The 23,812-nt window shown below is 36.0% G+C and overlaps 1 protein-coding gene across 18 annotated transcripts in view; it reads left to right on the forward strand.

Moving 5' to 3' along the window:
* The window catches only part of MAPT (microtubule associated protein tau), an 86,759-nt gene that overhangs the window by 44,045 nt on the left and 18,902 nt on the right, over positions 1–23,812 (forward strand). For 5 of the 18 annotated variants that reach the window (XR_004256940.1, XM_032236875.1, XM_032236878.1 and 2 more), the window contains 6 exons: positions 383–438; positions 1,699–1,890; positions 2,816–2,948; positions 4,071–4,124; positions 10,982–11,247; positions 18,112–18,204. Coding sequence is in view for 17 of the 18 variants with exons in the window: in XM_032236875.1 (XP_032092766.1) it covers positions 383–438; positions 1,699–1,890; positions 2,816–2,948; positions 4,071–4,124; positions 10,982–11,247; positions 18,112–18,204 (794 nt within the window). In the remaining variant the exon portion in view is untranslated. Of the gene's footprint in view, positions 1–382; positions 439–1,698; positions 1,891–2,815; positions 2,949–4,070; positions 4,125–10,981; positions 11,248–17,472; positions 17,746–18,111; positions 18,205–23,812 lie in introns of those variants that run through there. The other 13 variants (XM_032236883.1, XM_032236885.1, XM_032236889.1 and 10 more) reach the window with 9 other exon arrangements.

Here is a 23,812-nt window from a genome sequence, read left to right on the forward strand (position 1 = left end):
TCTTCTCCATTGCTCTAGTCTAGTCATTAAAGACACAAAGTGATCTTGCCAGTTCTTGACATCACTTTGCAAACAGAGCTTCACACAAAAACATTGGAGGAGCTGCCAAAAATGGTTTCAGTTGGTTGGGAACACATAGTATTTTGTGTTCCCAATACAGCTGGCTTGATTTTTGCTGTTTTTTTTAAAAAAAATTTTTTTCCAGAGTATTTAATGTGAGACAAAGCATACTTGCTGTTTGCATTAAAAGGAGAAAGGAGAATTGTATGTGATAGTTGCCCAAATAGTTTGTCATATTCCAAATTTATTTTAGAATCAATTGCTTCATTTATCTATTCCAGAAAGCATACTAAGTATAGGGCTTTCCCCACTTTTATTTCAGCTCACATTGACAGCAGAGATAAAAATGAATTTGGGACTGAAGAGCCAAAACCAAAGGTAAGTTGACAAGTGGATTATCATAGGTATACTTTTTCCTCTTTTGTTCTTCTGTCTTGGAAACATTTTTTTTCTTCTGAGAGCAGGCTGTTTTCTATCTGATGACAAAAAACCAACAACTTCAAATGTTGTTCTCAGTATCTGACTATCCAGAAAGTTGTTTTGAAATCTGGACGCTTTTCCCAACTCTACTATTAACTCATCTGAGTTCCCCTCTCTCCCCCTTTGAAAAGAAGTTTATAACCTAAGACAAGAAATTCTTAAAAACAAATTGCTTTCTTATGCATAAAATGACCATTTTTATTTTTAAACAACAAAGTGCTGCTTTAATATAACATACCACAATAATTACTATGGATGGGTGTAGACCAAGCTGGACAAGATATATAATAAAGGATATTGTACAGCTTTCTTTATGCTATACAGCTGATTTCATGACTTTTCTTGTGATTGAAGTTTGCAAAGGAGTTTTTTTAACTGTAGTACAGTTAGGAATAAAAGAATCTGCTTATAAAGTGCTCAAAAGGAGGACAGATGTGATAGACACACATAATAGCCCAGGCAAGAACTATAACTGGGAGAGCTGCAGTCTTCTATCAACTGAATTACTTAAGGCTTGTTCTTTTAAATTTTATAGTTCTAAAATGTTCCTATTAAAATTAGTTTTCCTCTTAACTATCAAACATTTGCTGATCATGTGATTACTAGAATGAACTTAGCCATAATAGGAAACCCTGAATGTATATTTCAGCAACGATGTATATTTCAGCAATGGTTTCCCCTGAAAAGAGTTTTCTGAAATTAGCATAAGTACAAAAGGAAAACCATTCAGACACATTATACGGGCCACATTAATAAATGTAAAAAAACTGCTGGCTGTTTATTGGTTTTGTTATGGAATGGAGAGAGATACATTTCGCTTATAATTGTGCAACCTTATAATGATAATTAACAGCATGGAGATAATTAATAGGACATCTGAAAATTTCTCTACTGTAATTTGATAAATACTTGCAGATCCTGAGATACTCATTGTAAAAGTGAGGTGTTCCTTAAATATGGGTAAGAGGCCGGGATATGCCTTTGTTATGTTTTTGCAGTCAGGGGAAAATAATAGTTTCATTTAACTTTTAGTTTGATTCCAGCATGGTTAATTTAGCAGTCATTCTTATTTTACTTTAACCAACTTTTTTTTTAAGTTTATTGCTTTTTCCCCTCTTTTCCATGCTAACCCTTGGTTTAATTTTATTTGTTTTAAAGACATCTATACCTTCCTCTGTCAAAATCCCACAAGGTAGATCTTCCATTACCCCCAAACGCTACACCTCTATTAGCTCTATCCCCTTGAAAAAACCTTCCAATCCTTCCAAGTCCTCATCATCTACCCCTAAATGCATCTCTTCTATCGCATCCCGATCAACCAGTACAGGAATAAAAGGAAAAAACAACAAGGTAAGGAATTACTTAAAAAGAAAAGCAAGGGAGAAGGGTGGGAGCATTATTTCATTCCTATTTGAATTTGGCCCCTTGATTTATATACACTTGTGCTCAGTGTTATTTAGTTTGCTGTTGGCTGGAGATTATTTTTTTACTAGATTATGTCACATTAAAGTTACTCATTTAGTAATCTCTTGCAAATGCAAACTCTCTCTGCCCTTTGAGTGACTAGGCTATCATTAGCCACCGACTCTTCATAACTGAATTTAGAAATACTTTCTTGACATAATTAAAAAAAATGCCTTAAATTCATTTGCAGCCAAGCACACTGCTATTTAGTAACTGCCAGTTATGCTTTTCAATGGGAATTTGCTGTTGGGCTAATTTGCAGTTGCCGAACTTTGCAATAAGGATGGAGAATGAAAAAAAGGCTGATAGATCTTTTTGTAACTAGCTTCTCTGGTTTTGCCCAAATTTGATTTAATGTTGCTCAGGTGTTTCAAAAGTAGAGAAAATAATGTTATCCTCAACTATGGAGAGCCAATAGTGACATTGACGTCTGTTTCTAGGTTTCAGATTTTAGTGTTGCAGGAGAAAAAAAAGGCCATGGAATTAATGTAGGGAATTAACCCCTGAATAGATATAGTGCAGCCTGTTAGACCTTATCACACTGATTTGGTTTAGGTACATTTGATTCATTTTAAAAATGATTAGTGATTATTCTTAATTAAAGAATAAAATACTTTGTACTAAAAGCATACAATGCAAATGTAGTATCATAGTAAGTACCTACAACATTAGACATAAGTGAAATTTTATTTATTTAGGAGACTTGGATTGAAAACCATAGAAAGATAGGAGGCATTTTAGCAATATTTTGTTCTTTTTTTAAAGTTCACTAGGAGTATAGTAACCCTTCCCTTTCTTAATGTATCTTCAGGGTCCAGATATGAAAAGTACATCGAAGATAGCAACTCCACGCTCTGCTGTGGCACAGAATCAGAAGAGCCCAGCCAGTGCATCTCGAATCCCTTCCAAAACTCCCACTGTTCCTAAAACACCACCGAGCCTCAGTAAGAGAAGAAATTTATGGGTTCCTTTTATTATACATAGAAGAAAAAGGGAAAAAAGACTCTTTAGCTTATTGGAATCATTTTTATATGTAAATAAATATTAATTTTATGGTGGTTTCTCGGGGAAATATACATTCTTCAGGACACCCTTAGCAATTTATGTGGCTGAGAATATGCTGTTGGAAAGACCTTCGAAAATGGGAGGTTATCTTGGAAAGGGTTAAAGGTAACACAGTTGAATCAATATTATAAGGGACTTCCTCATGGCCTGTGTCATTCCCCTCACCCAACTCTCAGAGATTTCTTACATCTTGCACTGCACCCATTGCAGGAACAATCAGAGTTGGATTCCTTCCAACCAACCTACCAAATAGTGAAGTGTAGAAATTAGCCCTTGCTTAGAGCCCCAGCAGCATTTATTCACAGCAAGGAAAGAAACCATGCTCAAACAGTAAATACAGATGATATTGTTGGGAAAAGCTTTCCTTAGGTCTTTGTAAGACATCTAATCAAGGAGGGATAAAATTGTCTCATGGAAACTTCTTTAATGACAATTATTTCAAGTGATCTTTATCATGATAAGAAAGATGTTTGTAAACCAAAAGTACATTTTGCGGTCTCAGACACTAAATGCTAAGGTCTATTTATATCAGATTTCTGCTTTCCCAATTAAGAAGGAAAAGACAAATTGTTGCATGATCAGTAATGCTAGAAGACATCTCTATAGAAGCATATGTATCATTTTATTTCTACAATTAGAATAAATTTTCAAAATAATTTCTAAGAGCAATCCTGAGAAAAGATGTAGCTGCTTTAAGGAGAAGAGGACAGGTGCTACATTAGTGTCCTTATGTGCACCAATGCATCACTTGTCCTTGAAACTGAAATGTTGCACAGCCCTAATAGGCAATGAAGCTCAGTAATCAGAAGATTTTTCTCAATATAATGCAATCTACAGATCTTAGTGACTTCCATAATGTTTGGCAATCACTTTATTATTTTTACTTATTTCAGTGCCGAGAATGACACCACTAATTTGTAGTAGTTATTCTAATGTATCACTAAGATCTGAAAAGACAATAAAAGACATGGTTCAGTGAAGGAATATTTTTGTTCTTTCAGTTGCTAAGAAGGAGCAGAGAAGGCCCCCTAGCACAGCAGCAAAATCTGAGAGAGGTAAAAAAAATATTTTTTTAGTTCCTTCTTTATTCCTAAAGAATCCTAAGGTACTTTTCAGGTATTGATCTAAAAGTTCTGTTGGTTCTAAATATTGACACTAATATTCCAGATGGTGTATGAAATATTATTATGGAGTGACATATTAATTATTGTGTTCAACCTTTCAGTTGGAAAGACAAGTGGCATCAATGGGAAGACAGTGTAAAATATATTTTGTAGAAGCATAGACACTTGGGCAATATAATAATGTTTAAATATTAAATTGGCTGATCATCATTGGTGAATGCTAGTTCAGCTGGCATTTCCCTACAATTAAAATAGTGAATATTATCATCACTGCTGGAAAAGGAGTACAAATGGAGCCCCAAGGTCATCAGGCTTAGCAATCCGGTGCAAATGACAGGAAAGGAGCATACTGTTGCATGTTCATCTGAGTCTATGGATGGGTCATATAGAAAGAGACAGGCCATTAGGTGCCCTGGCTTAATATGTTACATTTTTTCAGTTTTTATAAATTAAATTAATGTCAATATGTATACTTCATATAATAAGCTGCAGTTAGTCCCCTGGCAGATGGATTTCAAATAATGGTGATGAATGATTAATAGTAGTTGTACATGATGAATTGAGTTAGGAATAGTTGCTATTTTTAAAAATATCTTATGTATACAATTTTCTATAACATTGGTGCTTAGTAAACAGTGTATTATCTGGGTCAATTTACTTATACATAGTAATAGTGATATTATTTGTTTATACATATTGATAATCTTTCGACTTCTAACTTCTATCTCTATTATCTAACCATTGATAGAACAAATCCCATATTAAAAAACATTCTGTATCTTCTTTGTCTTTTATCTTTAGTGTTAACCTATCCATTTCTGCACATTCTAATATTTTTTAAATTATATTTTCATCTGTAGAAATTTCCTCATTCTTCCAGTGTTGTGCAAATACAATTCTTGTTGATGTTAAGACATGTAATATTAAATTCCCTTTGTTATATTTTTCTGGTAGTACACCTAACAAAAATATTTCTGGCTTTAAATATGCCACTATATGTTGCTTTATCATTTTCTCTAACCATGTATATATTTTTGTCCTTTTTTTTTGCCTTTGGACATGTCCACCACATATGATAAGAATCTAGTATCTTGTTACATTTCCAACATTTAGCAGACATATTTTTAAACATCTTTGCTAGCCTTGCCAGTGGCAGATGCCATCTGTAAAACATTTTATTCAGGATTTCCTTATAGGTATTGCCATTGTCAGTTTATAATTTCTATCTATTGTTGATTTTTTAACAAATCTCACATGTACCTCTCTTGGGAGTTCATGCCTTCTCACATATGTCACATGTACCTCTCTTGGGAGTTCATGCCTTCTCACACATGTCATATTTATTATGAATATTTCTATTGCTATTTCATTTATCTCTGAGTCCATCTCTTCTTTTCCTATCTTTAGAATGCCTGCCAACAATTCTGTCATCACTTCTGGAAGGTCTTTCCCTTTGTCTTTTTCTATAGTCTGTAATCTTAAAAAATGGGCTGCCTTCTCTATTTCCAAAATTATTACTGTTTCTTTGAGGTCTTTATTGGCCTGTGTTAGTTTTTGAATTACGTCATCATTTTTTTTCTCAGCTTCTTCTGATTTCTCTATTTTCTGAATTCTTTGTTCCTTTTTTGTTATCATTTGCTGAAAGTTCTCTAGTTTTTCGTTCATATTATGGATCTATTCCTTCATCTCATTGTAGTTTTTTGCCATGGCCTCCTGGATAGTCTGAAACATTTGTATTTCTTTTTGGAATGTATTTGTTTTTTCTTACTGTAGCATAACATCTATTGATCTTTGACTTGATGGACTGGAGACAGCCACTGCTGGTGTAGAGGATGCTTTCTTTCCAATTTTGGTTAAGTTTGGAACACTTGTCATTTTAATATGTAATATTAAATCTATTAAAGAAAGGAAAAACAATAATCCAAGATAGCCCACTGAAATCACAGTACCCGAAATATCCAAAAAGCTGACACATCAATACAAAAATCCAGTTTTCTCAGTCATCAAGCCGGTTCTATTTGTAATCCACAAAATCAGTCTATTAAGCACACTGAGAAAAGACTTATTTAGGTCAACGATTATGACTTTGTCTGTTGGTTAGTATTTGTAATCCAATGGCCCACCAAGTTCCCCAATATTCAATAATCCAAAATAATCAACAAACTACTTCATTTAGTCTCTAAACAATTCTTGACTATTCCATTGATCCATTCTGCCAAGAGTGTTTATAATCCAAGAAGGAAAAAGAAAGAAAAAAGTAAAAGGACGTAAAACCAATTCTCTCAGTCTTCAAGCTGTTCCTCAAAGCCAACAGTATTTGTAATCCTTCAAGTTCAGCAAGTTTCAAAAAGAAAACATTGCCTATTCCCAAACAGCAAGATAACACCCTTCCAGATGTTGTTTGTCTTTCTTTATTTCCCTTCTTCCTGTCAATCATAGCTTCCTCTCAAGGTCTTTTCTATCTGTATAGTAATATGGTATTGGGTAGTGTCTTTTTTCACCTGTAGATGTCGCCACTGCTTTAACTTCCAGAGTTGAAGCAGAAGATGTAATAGCTGATTGTCAAATAATAATTAAAAAATTCACCTTTCTTTGTAAACTTTCTTTCATTGTTCAAATGTAAAGCTTTTTTTCTTTTCTTTCTAACATTTTAAGTCATTTTCACAGTAATACTAATTCAATTCCTGTCTTTCTATATTTTAAATTTTAAAATATAAATATAATAATCTCTCTAAAATTTTGTTTCTCTTTGGTTCTGTAATCTATCTGTTAACTCTGTCAACTCGCAAGGCATCCCTGGCCTGCTCTCGAGTTGCCATAGGCAAGGGGGATGGGTAAATGAGCTTTGCAGCTGCAGAGAGAAAATGCACTTCAGTCAAAACAAAAGCACATTCCAGCCATCTCTCTGTCAAGGTCATCTTTGCGATTATCCACAGTGGGCGGAGGGAAGTGATCTCTACAACTCGCGAAATTGCTTTGTTGGAGAGCAAGCTTGGGGAAAGGGGGGAAACAGGGTCAGAGCTGGCATGTAAATTAAGTGAGGTCAAAGTTGGCTTTACTTGGAACATGCCAACATGAAGCTCCTAATAAATAACTGGATTTCTTTTGAAGCTTGGCTTGAGGCTCATGATTTAATTAGAGCATCGGTTGGAACCCTGACAAACTTGCCGCTTTCTCTACGCTTTGCAAAATCTTCAAAAAAGAAACACTCTTATTTGGGGATAATGTAAAAGTTGAAAATAGTCAATACTCTGTTCACTTAGTGCTCATTAGTGCTTCTTCAGTTGCCCCAGCTTCAGTCTGACCATAATGGCTATCTCTGTCCTTCATTGATTGGGAGGGTACTTTGGATCCAGTGTGAGAGCTGCCACTCCCCCGTGTTCAACACTGGATCTCTCTTTTCTTCGTCCCCTTCCAGAGTGACATTAGCACCTTGGAGCTTCCTAGTGAAGAAGGTTCACCCGGGATTTGCAGAGCCCCTCTACCCTCTACTGTCCCACCGTGATGCCAAACCAGAAGTCTCCAAAATATTTTTTTCTATTTTAAGAGAATTTTCTTGAACCTGTGAAGGGGGAAAAAGATGATTTATCTTCTATAATAAAATACACCCATATAACACATACATACATCTTCATTTTCTTATTTTTTTGTTTAGCATTATATGTTTAAATGGTAAATGTTTGGCTCAGTAGAACAGAGCAAATGTGATTTCTGGCTATTATTACACAGAGGAGTGACCCACAACACAATCCAGCATAACTAAAACTTCACAATCCATATTATTGAACAATTCAGGTGAAAGCAGCATGATGAGCCTGTTGCAAGTCAAATAAAAAAATACAGTGTGTTTCTTGAATACTATTTCACAATATAGTGCAATTTACAACAATAGGGGTAGAATCAATATCAGAATATGCATACTGAATCAGTGAATTGTAAGATTTTCTGGATATGTATAAAGGCAATATTTGCTGTACTAATGATCTGGTTCCACTTAAAACTTCCAAATAGATAAACAATGGGATGCAATTAACAATTAAGTTTATCCATTTATTTTTCACTGTTTCTTTACATTCATAGTTGATAACTATAAACTATGCCAATCTATGTCATAAAAATAATATCATGATATCATTTATTACAAATAATGTAAAATTAGGGTATGTTACTGCTGAACAGCAGGCAAAATGCAAATGTTAATCGCCAAAGGCTTGTTGGAACAGCAACAATTTAACAATCTTCTGGAAGATGACCAAATCATTTGGACTCAAAAATGTTATTAGTTTACCAGAATATAAAATACAAAGGAAAATAAAAATAATGGAAACTAGGGGAGTGGAAGAGTGTGGGGTAGAAAGGGATAAAGGAAAAAAGGCTGTTGATTTCTGACTCTTTAGCACAGTAGAAGATAACATTACAACCTCAACTTTTTACTTTTATACAATATATATGCTAGCCATTTCTGTAAAACAAACATATCTAATCAGCAAAACAAAAGTCAGAGTTTTATCTTTCCATTACAAGCAGAAAATTCAGAAGCGGTTTCCAAATAAAAACAAAATCAGATATATTATTTTCTTTGAATAAAGGAATCAACTTAACCATCACTACTTTGTTTTATTTGCTGTGGAAAATATTATATTTCTATTTGCACATATTAATCTTTATAGACTATCATTGTTTACATTAGCAAAATCACTGTAATATTTTGGATTCTTTACATTAATTTTTTTCCCAATTACATATATCACACTGGTAAAAATTCATCCTAACTCCAATTAACTAATTAAATTTAATTTGCTCCTTCCAGCTTATCTTCATAAAATAAAATCTTTTTCTTCTTTGGATTGTCAGTCAAGTCATTATCTTTTTATACTTATCTTTTTCTCAAGAAATTCTCAAGCTTGTTAGTATCCATGAAAATAAAGTCCCAAACTCTTTTGAAAGTTTCAGATTTTCTTGGAACTTTTCTTTCAATTGTGCTGGAAGGTTTATATTTAAATCATAATCATAATAAAGATTGGGATCAGATTTACAGTATATTCCATAGTTGGAGTTGGATCCTTTGTATTGTCATCTACTTATGAAATGCATCAATCTCGTTTGATAACTTTCTATACATAATTGCATCTCTGAAGCAGAGGTGAAATCCACTTACCTTTGCTACCGGTTCAGTCTTAATGTGAGTGCGTGCGCATGCGCGGAACCTTCCGCACATGCACAGAGTGCACCTACAAAGGTAAGGGGGAGGATGTGCTATGCCACACAATTTAGATTAACTAGAAAGCAGGAAATCCTGCTTTCTAGTTAATATAAATCATGCATCACAGCCGATCGTTGGAAAACCGGTTCGCCCAAACCAGTAGCATTTTTTTTTTACTATGGTTTGGATACATGGATAGCATTTTTACTATCAGTTCAGGCGAACCAGTCCAAACCAGGAGCATTTGACCCCTGCTCTGAAGTAGTTTGAGTAGTTTTTATATCATCCTTACAACATAATTGAGCTATAAAGTGAAGAATTTTATTTAACAATTTTTCAAACAATGCCTAATAATTTGCTCAAATCCATGTTCCCTCTTGTGGTCAAAGAGTAAACTTTTTGTAAGTCACTTAAGAATTATTGGCCAGAGTTCATGAATATTGGAAAGTTTTAGCCACCCAGAACAAAGCAAACTAAGTTATAATTTACTTAAAAATACTAAAATAAAACCATAACTTTCTATTCTTATGTTTTTCCATCAAAGTTAAAACAAAAATACTCCATGCTTCCTTATTTTAGCTTGCCATCAGCAACCAACTCCTCAAAATGGGACAGATCTTCAAAAAGGAGTAATAGGCTGTGGCTGAAGAGAGTCTCTTAACTCAATAAAGTTAATAATCCCTAAAATGATTAAGAAATGAAAGACCCAGTTTATTGTCTGTTTGAAAAATAACTTTCAAAATGGCTGCTTTTTTCAACAATATTGCAGCCCTCTTCCGCCAGCTGAACAGCTCACCAGCTCACTCGGAAGCACAGCTCTTGAAGTTACTTCCAGATTGTTGCTGCATGGAGGATCCTATGGGATGATTCTAGGACTTCCCCTAATCCAGGAGGGCCATATAAACTAACGGAATGCTGGTTCCTTCTGTTAGCAAGTTGAAAAAGCGACAGTCCAGAGAAAACCCTTTCAAGGAGCTCCAAAGACCCTCCCAGGATGTATTGTCAGTTGGCCATCTTCACTGTAAATCTGAAGATTACTAAATTAGAGCCAATCGGAATTTGGGAGAAACTTACTCCAGAAGATTGGGTCATCTACATTTTATTTTGTCATTTGGACTTCGCAAGCACTGAAAAAGATGCTTAATATCTAATTCGTATCATTATTACTTCCATATTGGAAATAATTGAATGTAGTTTAATTTCACATATTCTGTGTTTACTGAAAATGCATGATAATCAACTAGCAGTGATGATGTTACCTAATTTGGTAATAAAAGTTCTTCAAGAAATCAACCAATCTTGGAGACAATGGAAAACGCCACAATTTGTTAATTACAATGCAACCAAAACAGAGTTGTGCATTTGCAATGACACAAAGGCATAATGAAATTATCACTCAAAACAATATTGTTTATATTTTGGATGTGGACTATATTCTGCAATGAAATGTTTATGGATGAAAAATAGCTTATTAGAACAATACAGAATTAAATTCTTGATATTATGTGGATATTTCATGCTTATTGAATAGTAGGAAATAAAATTTACAACCAGCAACTAAAACTGATTCAATCTCAAACTCCAGGTGAACCAACCAAGTCTGGAGAGAGAAGTGGGTACAGCAGTCCTGGATCTCCAGGAACCCCTGGCAGTCGCTCTCGCACACCATCCTTGCCAACTCCACCAAACAGGGAGCCCAAGAAGGTTGCAGTGGTTCGTACACCACCAAAATCCCCTTCTTCTGCCAAGAGCCGCCTGCAGACAGCTCCGGTCCCCATGCCAGACCTGAAGAATATCAAGTCCAAAATTGGTTCCACTGACAACTTAAAGCATCAACCTGGAGGTGGAAAGGTAAATTTAGCACGGAAACAGATACACAGGCCAACTTTAGTAGAAGAGGTAGCTTTCCCTCTTTGCCATTCCAGCATTGCATTCCCTGCCTGCAAGACTATCTTAGCTCTATGAGCTATCTTCACCCAGCAGAATGCAAACACTGAAAATTGATGATGGTGTAGCCCCTATATAGGTGAGATGATTGATTAGGTAATATTGACATTACTGAAATGACGTGTTCATTGCAGTTAAGTATGCTAAGGGCTACTTCCAATTTAGAAAATACATGGGATCTGAGTATGTACAAGGTAGTAAAGTGAATGAAACATATGTTGTTCTGATTAGGTCTTTAAACCTAGGTATGGAAGCACTAATCCACAGCAATAACAAGGCAGCATTATATACATCATATGTGAAGATCCTGCTCCTCTCCAAGTTATACTGAAGTAATTCAATTATTCTGTCTGTATCAGTGGTGGGTTGCCGGTGGTACGCCCCAGTATGGGCATACCGGAGCTAGCCTGGAGCACCGGATACCGTTCCGGTACCCATCTGCCCGTGCTCCTTACCTGTGTTTTAAAGCTCCTGCGCTGCCGCGCACACGCATGGCGCGTACAGTGCCTACGTAACGATCCGCGGAGGAGCTGGAGCATCACGAAGCATCACCAAGGCGCTAGAACGCATGCAAGTGCCGCACAGTTGGAACGGGATTTGAAATCCACCACTGGTCTGTATGCGACTGTTTTGGCTGAGGATCTTGAATGGAACAGACTTCTCCTTGCCCATAGTGTGTTCTAGTAAAGAAATCTGATAAGAGAGTGGTTTTTATATAGGAAGATCATTTTATTGCTAGAATATTAAGAACAAATAATACTTGATTTCAGGTATGTTATAGTCCCGCCCTCTGATTATCTCTCAGGATCTAGAGTTACATTTTGAGGGTGTTGCTAGCAGGAACATTGAAACCTTTCCCCCCTGGTTTTAATAATCAGGCTCATTAATACTTCACTTGAGATGTTCAGCATCATACCATTATGTTAAATGTGAATGCTGTGGTTTTTTTAAACATGTTTTTTTAAAATCAGGCAATGAAGACAAGGCAACAAATTATTTAGAATTTAAGGGTAGCAGAATTCCCTATTTAATTATTTTTTGTTGTTGATGTTTTTCTTAATATTAATCTGTGGAAGTTAGTAATTATTGTCCAAGTTTCCTAAGCCATTTTACTGAGCAGAATTTCAAATACCAGCATTTTTAATGTTCAGAGGGCACTACATTAAATATGAATAACTTCACTCATAGACTGATAGGATAGCCTGCTGTTTCAGTGCTTCTAGTGGTATTTTCAACTGTCTTATGTTCAGTTGCTGCTGCTCCCTGGATTTTTATTAAGCATAGACAAATTTTAGTGCTTCATTCTTAATGGGTACATAGTACCTATCGATTTACAAGAGCATTTCAACAACTCTCATGCATTTCCTATTTATTTCCATCAGGTGGAGACCCTGAATCATGCATTTAGTGGGGTTTCAGATAGAAGGCATAAAGGAATTTTGGAACATCTGCCAGTATTCTCTTATGCAGCATTTATCTATATTTTCTTAAAACAGCTGACACTGCTTTCTTAAAACAACTAAAAATAAGGGTTTTTTTCCCAGCTATGACTGAAGGATATGAAAACATATCGTTATACTTTGTGTAGATTACTTTTCTACTACTCTTGTTTTAAAAATGCATTATTTTAATTTGTGCAATAATGTACTGGATTGGCAAACCATTTCTCATACATTTATACTTTGGTAACGGTTATTATCCTTCTGATAAGCATTGTTAAATTCTTTTATTGCACTTTTTATTTTAAGGAATTAAAATATTCCTACAACGGGACTTGAATTAAAGAGTATACATGCATGTTGAAAAATAATTTTAAAAATAAAATGGCATTTGGATCTTTTTAGTTGACAAAATTTTATAATTACTCTTTTTAAATTTTCTTAACACTTTCTTCTATTTTTTAAGATGTGGTATTAAAGCAATCATATAATAATGGTGAAAAATTAAAAGTATTTTATGCCAATTATATAATGACATGTTAATACATTTTTTTGCATTATTTAAGGTTAGCTTCCAATTGGATAATCCAGTCATGTGTATTGCACAATTTTGTTGTTGTTTTTCTTAGCATCTCTTCAACTCTAGGTCATTGAGCCTTTCTACATACAGTCCAAGCAGCTCCTATTCCATAAGACAGAATGGCATAATGTGTTTTTTTTTTTAATGGGGAAACATTAAATAGCCTGAACTGTACTTTGATCTTATGGTTTGATCACATAGTATTACAGGAGAAGAAAAGGCAGAGATCAGGGGTGGAGTCAAGAGATGAATCAGTTTGGAGTTGTTACATTGCCATAGCAATCCAAGTTCAGACCCCCTTAAATTCTGTTGACTCTTAGTCAGGTATGAAGAATCAGGATCACAAGTTAAGTTCCAGTTAAGATTTATTGCCCACTCTTATTTATTTTTTGCCTATTCTCCTTTGAGGCTACTCTAGGCGGCTTACAACAATAAAAAGGAAGAAATGAAAAGAGTGTAAACAGAATAGAAGTTCTCATACAAATACTCAATTTTGTCTTATTGATAATTCCAGTTTTACAGCATTGTTTCCTGAACACTAACTATACATTTCATCTTTCTATCAGGTGCCCTTCATTCCTACCGGAGTCAGCTTAGGCCAGTTTGCATCACTTTTTCTTTTTTCTTTTGCACATTCATGATTGCTACATCATAGGAGAGTTGGGGAGCTGATTGAAACAGACAGAAATTCCACTCTTAGTAGCCTACTTCCCAGAAGACCTTATACTAAATATTATTTTCCTCAAACTTACTGTATTCATTTATTTTATTTGTATACTCTGTTCTCTCTCAATATGGAAAACTCTTTGTATTTCAAGCCTGATCTATGGAACCAATTGATTCTGAATTTTAATTGAACAGGAAAAGATAAATATGTTTCTCCATGATGTTAGACCTGATTCTAAAAGCTGTAGCTGATATAGCAATAGTACTTAGACTTATTTACCACTTCATAGTGCTTTATAGCTCTCTCTGAGCAGTTTACAGAGTTAGCATATTGCCTTAAACAATTTTACCCACCTCAGAAGGATGGACGGCTGAGTCAACCTTGAGCCGGTGTGATTTGAACTTCCAAACTGCAGGCAGCCAGTGATCAGCAGATGTAGCCTGCAGTACTGCACTCTAACCACTGCCCCACTGCGGCACTATAGCTCATCCCTGTAAAAAGATTTGCACCTTAAACCACCTTCTCTCACAGTGTTCTACCATATCTCTGGTCCAGCTACTTTTGAAATGGGCCCTAATGTCAGCCAGATCTATGTCCAGACCTGGATTCTTTTTTCCTATGTCCCAGTTTATTTTTTCCAACATTTTTCATCAGAGGTTTAAAGAATCTTAAAATCTCTTTACTCTGGCTTGGCTTTTCTATCTCAGATAATGTTATTACTGTTGTTTGTAATTTTTCCACCTTATCAAATTCAGATTATATTTTTCTGGTTCACTTTTTACTTCTAGGTAGGTCTCACCATTTTCTTCTCAACATTTTTTATAGTTTAACCAATCTGTAATAAAAGCTTGTCATTGTCCTATAGTATCTTCTTTAGGTGTTATTTTCCTGACTTTTGCAGAATAAGCCACACTCAAATCCATTTATAGTTCTATAGTACTGCATCTGATTATTTAGATAGGAGTTTATGCTTCTTGGTGATACTTAGCTTTTTTTCTGTCTTAAGAGATCTATTCTGCCTGAAGATAAGCATAATGCCATGTGTATCTCTACTAGTCAGAGGCCCAAAGTAAGTTGGACAAGTTGAGCTTACCAATAATTGTGGCTCTTTCAATGGTGATTTGTAGATTCACGCAGCTTACCCTCTATTCCTTCTCCATGCTGTTTCAGAGAATTGGGAGGAAAGAGGAAAAAAGGTTATTGTCAACAAAGTAGCAATAGTATGTAGTTTTCTCAATGCTTCTGTTGGCGTTATTTTAAAAAGAAGACCAATATTGGTTATCTGGTCCCCATGGCAGGTGCTGGCTTGATAAATGTCTATGGAGATTTTCAGTCATCCAGGTAATGGTTGTCCCAAAGGTGCTTTTTCAAGAGGCAACCGGACTTTCTAACTTTTTTTGGAAGAGCTTTGCTTCCCATCCAAGAAGGCTACCTGGAGGTTTATCTCTGTCGTCAAGATCACATCTAGTCCTGATGGGTTTGTTCTCCTAAGTTGTGCCATGTATTTATGAAGATTATTTCCCCAATGTACAGATCTCCATATGGCTCACTGCATTGTACTGCATATACCACATTGCTCAATTTGTGTTTGGGAGTTTTATCCTCGGGGTGGACAAAATTCTGCCTTAGTGTATTCTTGTGTTTGAAGCGTGCATGTATGTTGTGTTGGCTAAAGATCCTCCTGAGCTATTCTGATATCCCTGCAATATATGGAATGACAATATTGCTTCAATTATGTTCATTGTCTGTTATGGAGAAGCACCCCCCCCCCTCCCTGGAGCAAAAAATGGGAGTCATCAGAACCCTACACCACTGAGCTGAAGGCCTGCCAACGAGCAAAGATGGGAAAGAAAAAGAACTAAAACACATCAAAGAAGCCCTCAAAAAGTGTGGCTATCCCAAGTGACCCTTATCAAGTCTCAAAAAAGACACTACAGAGGTTCCTCTATAACAGACAATGAAGAGAACAATAAATGAAGCAACATTGATATTCCATACATTGCAGGAATATCAGAAAAGCTCAGGAGCATCTTCAGGTAACACAACGTACAACACAAACTGAGCAATGTGGATAAGCAGTACAATGCTGTGAGCCCTGTACATTGAGGAAACAAAACAACCACTTCATAAACGCGTGGCACAACATAGAAGAACTAACCCATCAGGACTAGATTCAGCAGTCCATCTGCATTTAGAAGACAAAGGCCACTCTTTTGAAGACAGCAAAATTCCCATTTTGGACAGAGAGGACCACTGGTTTGAAAGGGGTCAAAGAGGCTATCTATGTCAAATTGAACAGCCCTATTTCAACAGAGGGGGAAGGATATGACATAATCTATCTCCAGTTTACAACATAGTCCTTTAATAGTTCCAAGAAAGCTCCACACTTATTCAGGTGATCTTGACGACACAGATAAACCTCTAGGTGGCCTTTACAAACTCACTAAAACAATGCAAATGGCCAGCTGTCTACAAGGAGCATACATCCTTCCATTTCCCACCATCCAGTCAGAGCTGAAGAAGCTTCTTGGATGAGAATTGAAACATCTTCAAAAAAAGAGAGAGAGAGAGGGAGAGAGAGAGAGAGAGAGAGAAAGTCCCAGTTGCCTCTTTAAAAAGCACCTTTGTTGACTTAATAGTTTCAGTAACTGTATCATGGCCAGGAAACCATGGCATGGATACCAGCAGGATGTGCAACCACTTCAGAGGAAGGAGTAACAATTCAGTTCGCACTCTCAAAGTGCATTGTTTGCTTGCTTCCCCCCCCCTTCCCTTTCTCATAAATTAAAAAAAAATCACAAGCAATTAAAGAAACTCAAGTTAGCTTATACATAATATATGTGCAATAAACATTATTATCTCACTGTCTTCCTAAAAGTAAGGTGTGAATGGGCCAGTCAATCCTTGGATGGCAAATATTTGATAAAATAGGGTGGCCCAGGAAAATCGCGTTTCTTCACAACTATTTGTTTCATAAGCCCAAATGTAAGGGAAAAAATAGGAGCATTGCTTTTTAATGTTAGTGGGAGCAAGTGGTCCCAAAAATTACTTTGACCTAAGCTATGTAGAATTTAATTAGCAGTTTGACTTATATAAAGAAACAAATGGGCAGATACTGCAGCACTGATGTAGATTGGCTAAAGTGACTCTCCCTGCAGAGAGATGCAGTGGGTACAACCTCCATATTTTCATCCTGACAAAGTCATCTACTAGAATAACCAATATTATTTCAGTCCCAAATCCAGACCTGAAACTTGAAAAGATAAAAATGGATAAAATATACTTTGTTTCATCCATAATTCTCTGTAAAAGATGATCCGTGGATACTTCAAAATTTCCTCCCAACAAGTTGCATATTGGGGGATAGCCAAAATGGCAGGTTCCTGGAATGATTTTTTCAGGATGCTATTCTTCAGTCTGATAAAAACTTTATTTGATTTCAGCTTTCACTCTGCAGACACAAGCCATCTTCATATGGTGGGTATACTTACCCAATTACATTTGTCATGCTAAAATTGTATGTCATATACCAGTTCTGAATATTTTTTAAAGTCCAATAAGCAAGAATGCCCAAACAAACCAAAAACAAGCAATAAAAGTCTTAATTCTTTTTACTTTCATCACTATGTTGCAATGTTGTTTTTCCTTGTGCTGATTAAAGATATATCCAGTGATTCATAGGATATTCAGATATTTTCTTGTGTGGGCAATAGACCTACATTGTTATTAAAAGTATTACTAAATTTGGCATGACAAATTTTTCAACTTATACTTTTCTTCAACTTATACTTTATTGTAGTTTGTATAGCACTAATGCACTCCAGTACAAGTGGAATAGCTTGAGTTGTATGCTATTTTCTTTCTTTTTTAAGTGTTGATTTAAAGCTTGCTTTACAGATGTTCGCTTCTGCAGAGCTGGAATATGTGGCTTCATTTGTTAAACCAAGTTGCTGAAAAATGCCTTGGAGACATTTTCTGTTTCTTCTTTCTTCTAAGTTTACTATTATATGTAGCGAAACCCTTTGCACTGTGTCATTGGCTGGCAGTAGGTGTTACTTATGTTCTTTTTCTGACTATCAAAGGTGCAGGTGCTTAATAAGAAGCTGAACTTTAGCCATGTCCAATCCAAGTGTGGATCAAAGGATAATATCAAACATATCCCAGGAGGAGGCAGTGTGAGTACCTTCACACCATTCAATGCACTATAATAAAATAACTTATTATTAGTGGCATGAATTCTGCATTAATCCTAAAATGCCAATGCTGCTTGCTCAGTCAGCCAGCCATTGGTAACACACTTAAATACAACATATATAAATTAACCTCCTACTAGGAAAGATATGGCTTGATTAAACCTCCAGCAGAATCTGTGTATGGCAATGTATACAGGATTAATTGGCTATTTTTCAAAAATAATACTGTAAGGTCATTTTTAATTACATAGCTTTCAGGCTGCTGACAATTATGTTGTCCAGTTCAGTTATGGAAAGAGGGAGATGTTAATACAAGATAGAAATCTGGAAATTTGATGAATAGTATGTGCTATTCTGGAGGTCTCATGAAAATGTTACACAGAATCATTGTAAATCAGATGTTCTGCATCTGAAACATATATTTTTTTCTTTTTTTAAAGGATAAATATGTTCCTTAACCCAGAATGTGCAAATTTGGCAATTAAGCAAATTATCATCTACAGCAGCGGTTCTCAACCTGTGGGTCGCGGCCCCTTTGGTGGTCGAACAACCTTTTCACAGGAGTTGCTAAGACCATCGGAACTCTAAACTTTAAACTCCACCTCACGTTACTCAAAAACCCCTGGGGATGGGCTCCGCAGTCATCGGCAGCCACACAGAGCATCACTGCGGCTTCACGCCGTAGAAAACATAGGTCCGCGCGCACACCCATACAATTACAACCTCGGAGACTTCGTAATGGCAGAAAAGTGTTCTCACTTGACAAAGCACTGCCTGCTGTGCCCGCCCCCAGCCCACCCAATGAAGCAGCATCGGCAGCATGTTGCTGGGCGATGGGCAGGGCGGAGAAGGGTGAGGCGCTGCCACCCTTGCCTCTGGGGCTCTTCTTGCAGGACATGCTGGCACTGCTTCAGGATACCCCGGCCGCCAGCTCCTCTGCACACCGCCCGGCTCCCAGCACCGCCGGCATCCCATCAAGTGCCCATGCTCAGCAGCACGGATGGGCTCTGGACCCCACATCTTTCACAGCCACCTCATTTCCAATTAAGGGGGGAGAAGAAATCCTTTGCATGGATCCCCCCCCCCAATTGGAAATGAGGCGGTACTGGGAGCCGGGCGGTGCGCAGAGGAGTTGGCGGCCGGGGTGTCCTGAAGCAGCGCCAGCCAGCATGTCTCGCAAGAAGAGCCCCGGAGGCAAGGGCGGCAGCGCCGCACCATCCTCTGCCCTGCCCATCACCCAGCAACATGCTGCCGATGCCACTTCATTGGGTGGGCTGGGGCCGAGCGCAGCCTCATTTCCAATAGGGGGGGAGAAATCCTCTACATGGATCCCCCCATTTGGAAACAAGATGGCTGTAAAAGATGTGTGTGGTCCGGAGCCCATCCGCGGGGGTGGGGTCCCCCTCGCGTTCCTCATCTTCCCGGATGGGCTCCAGAGTCATCGCCAGCCACTCAACGTCTTACTGTGGCTCCACGCCATTGAAAACATAGGCGCGTGGCGTGCTCACACCCCGTAAATTACAGCCCGGAGATTTCCCCCCAGGGAAAAACAGCACTGCCAGGTACTTTTAATCTGTGATTAAAGGTGACCACGTGTGTCTGTATGTGTGAGAGAGACAGACAGACAGACACACACACAGAGTGACAGAGATGGGGGAGGAAGGGAGAGAGAGACAGAGAGACACAGAAAGAGAGAGAGAGACAGAGTGAGTGATTTAAGTGAGAGAGTGAGAGACAGACAGACATACACACACAGTGACAGAGATGGGGGAGGGAGGGGAGGGACAGAGAGACACAGACAGACAAACAGACAGAGGCACAGAGAGAGGGGCAGACAGACACACACACACACAGAGTGAGACAGACACACACACAGAGAGAGAGAGAAAGAGAAAGATATATTCTCTTAATATATAGATATATTAAGAAATATTTCACAATATATAATTACATATTGTTTTTGTGATTAATCACTATTCTTTAATTATGTTCAATTTATAACAATAAAAACACATCCTGCATATCAGATATTTACATTACGATTCATAACAGTAGCAAAATTATAGCTATAGAGTAGCAACGAAAATAACTTTATGATTGGGGGTCACCACCACAAGAGGAACTGTATTAAAGGGTCGCGGCATTAGGAAGGTTGAGAACCACTGATCTACAGGTTTTCTTTTATCTTTGTTTTGTTTCTATAATTGGTGATTTTAAAAGCATGAGGAATGTAGAAAAATTAGAATTTAGTATCGGATGCTAGATGGAATCAATAGACTGGATCATTGGTAGATAAATAGATCCAAGTTGGATCTGTGGCAAATAAGGCCTTACCTCTTAAGAATCGTGTTTTCAGTGTAGAAATTCATGTTCTCTAGGACAACATAACTTGTTAGGGGCTCAAGAAAGCCAATTAATTCTTCCTATCTCTTTCCATGATATCCCTTATTTAGTTATACCGAGTATAACATTTCTAGGGACTTTTTAATGGAGTAGTGGAGTCAAAAATCTATCTATCTAAAAAAACATTATTTACCAAATCTCAGAGTTTTTCTGACCATAATAATATTTTTTCTCATTTCTAAATAGCCCTGCTTTGTTCATTTCTTAATGAAATGAAGACAGGGATGGCATATGAATCTCATTGGCTAATCCAAAAAGAACTATCCAATATTGAATTTTGAGCTTTCACCAGATGCTAGCACTTGTATATTTCTTTATTTCTTTTGCAAACAAAGGTGCTTCCAGATTAGGCTTTAATGGGGACTTTGCCATTGATAGAATTTTATAGGGGATTCAGATATGAATTTAAATGCTCCCACCACTTTTCTCTCTCATACACACACCTCAGTTTTCAATTCTCAAGGGTTGGTTGATAAACACATTTTTATTTGTAGCAATATGCTTTGTCTGGAAGCATCTTAAGAATGCCAGGATTTTCTTTTTACAAAATGCAGTGGTTTTGAGTTACCCTGAGATTCCAAATTTAATCTTCAACTCAAAGCTCATGGCACTTGAAATATACATTAAATAGCATGCATTGTCAAAAAAACCCCCAAATTTAATTTACTAATTAAACTTGCATAGTTTGCATTATTAGTCTGCTAGTTTATAGAAATAGAACACTATTTGCATGATGTTGGACTTGTACAATGTTCTCTGTTTCAGTGCTTATCAACTGACATAACTGTGACATTTGTCTGCAGTGGAGAAAATGATCTTAATAGTTAGCATTTTCAAAAAAAAAACATTAAAAAAATACAAAAACGCAACTCTATTGTCTGAGTAGTGTTATGCTTTTGATGCATGTATTTCACTCTCTAAATCAGAGACTGAAAAGTTTATAAACAAAAGTGTACACTTTCTAAGAGGGATTTTGGTTAAGATTATGTAGTTCATGAATACTGTAAAAGTAGGCTACATAGAGTAACAAAGTACCTTTTTTATAGGTCTCATTTACCAGTCTTCTTTATTCTAGCATAGTGATGTCTGCCTCATTTGTGTGCCAGACACAACTCCAATTCATCCTCAGCCGCTATTTTCCCCTATAGGATTCTATTTTCTCAAATTCATTTTGTGACCTTATTGGCAACTCTACATGTACAGTTACATTCATTATTTGTGGGTATGATTTTAACATTTTTATTTTTCCTCCTCTTTAATTCACTCTACAACTACAAATACTACTTCTCCTATAATTATAATAATGTGTAGTCAGTTGATTACGTTATAAACATAGCTGAAACATTTGGTAACATAGGCCACTAAGTATTGATCAAATTTTGAAAAGAAAAATCATGGAGTACTAGTTAAGAAATGGAAGAGGCTTTGTTATTGTATAGATCTACAATATACACTGTGTGCACAATTATTAGGTAAGCTGTATTTTGGAGAATTAATTTTATTATTGAACAACTACAGTACTCTTGGTCAATCCAAAATGTTAATAAACCTCAGACTTGAATACTTTTTTTAATTTTTTTTTAAAATTTATAAACAACAGGAACAGACAAACATAAAACATAAAACTATCTTCCAGTTTCGTACATTGTGTTGATTGGTTACAAAACTTTTGTGCACCCTCACTATAGTTTTAACTTACAATTTATATAGAATCTCATATTATCAATCTGATATATATGTATACAATTATCATTGTTAAACATTTATTTGACTATAACTATTATTACTTCATTTTATGTGGGATATTCTAAATTTTGAATAAATTTATATTATGACATTTCATTACATCATCCTAAAATTCTGTATCATTCCATTATCCTTGTATTGTAAAATTCTTTAGCATATTTCACTTCCATATTTTTTGTCTAACCATTGATAAGATAAGTCCCATATTTTACAGAATTATTTATCTTTGGTTACAAAACTTTTGTCCATCCTCTTCATAATCCTCACTTACAAATTATATAAAATCTCATATTATCAATCTAGCATATACGTATACATTATTATCATTGTTATTTATTTGACTATAACTATTACTACTTTATTTTATGCAAAATATTCTAAATTTAAATAAATTAAATTAATTTTTATTATAGCATTTCATTACGTCATCCTGTATCCATCCAATAGTAGTACAATCCTTTATCTCTTGCCATTTGTAGTATTTGTGTTCTAATTGCTTTCTTGGTAAATCTTATATGGACATCTCTTGGCAACTTGTATTTCACTGCATATCTTGTAAAGGCTTGAAACGCTTCGTTTGTTCCTCCATCATCTTCCCTTTGGTTATCACCAATGCTTCTTCCAGAATTTCTATCATTACTTCTGCCAAATTTTTTCCCTTTTCTTCTTCTATATTCTGGAATCTGAGGTAAAATTATGGTCTGTCGATCTCCTATTCCAATATTCCACTCTTGTCTTTTTCAACCACACTCAATCTGCTGTCAATATCTCCAATTTTCTTATCTCTTTGTTCATTTTTTTCTTCCAATTTTTTGAAATCTTCCCTCATATTTCATCGTTTGGTGGATATTCTCAATTTTTTCATCTGTTTTTTTCTGATCTTTGTTCAATATTCTCTGTTATCTTTTCAATGTTCTCTATTCTTATTTGTATTTTTTGAATTTCTTGCATAATCATCTGCAATGTCACTTCCTTTTCTTTTTCCTGCTGCAACATCATCCGTATTGACCTTTTCCTCCAGATAGTAAACACTGCCACTATATAAAATCCAAGGCTCTTTTATTAAGTTTCAAACAAAGTTTACAGTTCTCTTTCCAAGTTCACTGCAATCTTCTTTTTTTCATTTCCAAGCTTTTCACTCCAGTCCCACTACTGATAGTATCCCAGAGGAGCACCTGTATAAACAATCTGTGCTCATCCCACTATCATTTTCAATAAACAAGCTCAGAGTCCTTGAAATGTAACACCAGCTCTTACTTTGCACAAGATTGTCAAATGCTCAAACAAAGAAAAGAGAAATAATGTTTTCAAGTCTCCAAGCCTCTAAGTGGCAGTGTTACTTCTTTTCCTCTATTTTCACTTCCCTCTTTATATTCCAGGAAAGAAATTTTTTTAAAAGAGAAAATATTATAGGGGGTTGAAAAAAGAAAAAGAAAGTCTT

The sequence above is a fragment of the Thamnophis elegans genome, chromosome Z, assembly GCF_009769535.1.
Source record: "Thamnophis elegans isolate rThaEle1 chromosome Z, rThaEle1.pri, whole genome shotgun sequence".
In the NCBI taxonomy this organism is placed as follows: Eukaryota; Metazoa; Chordata; class Lepidosauria; order Squamata; family Colubridae; genus Thamnophis; species Thamnophis elegans.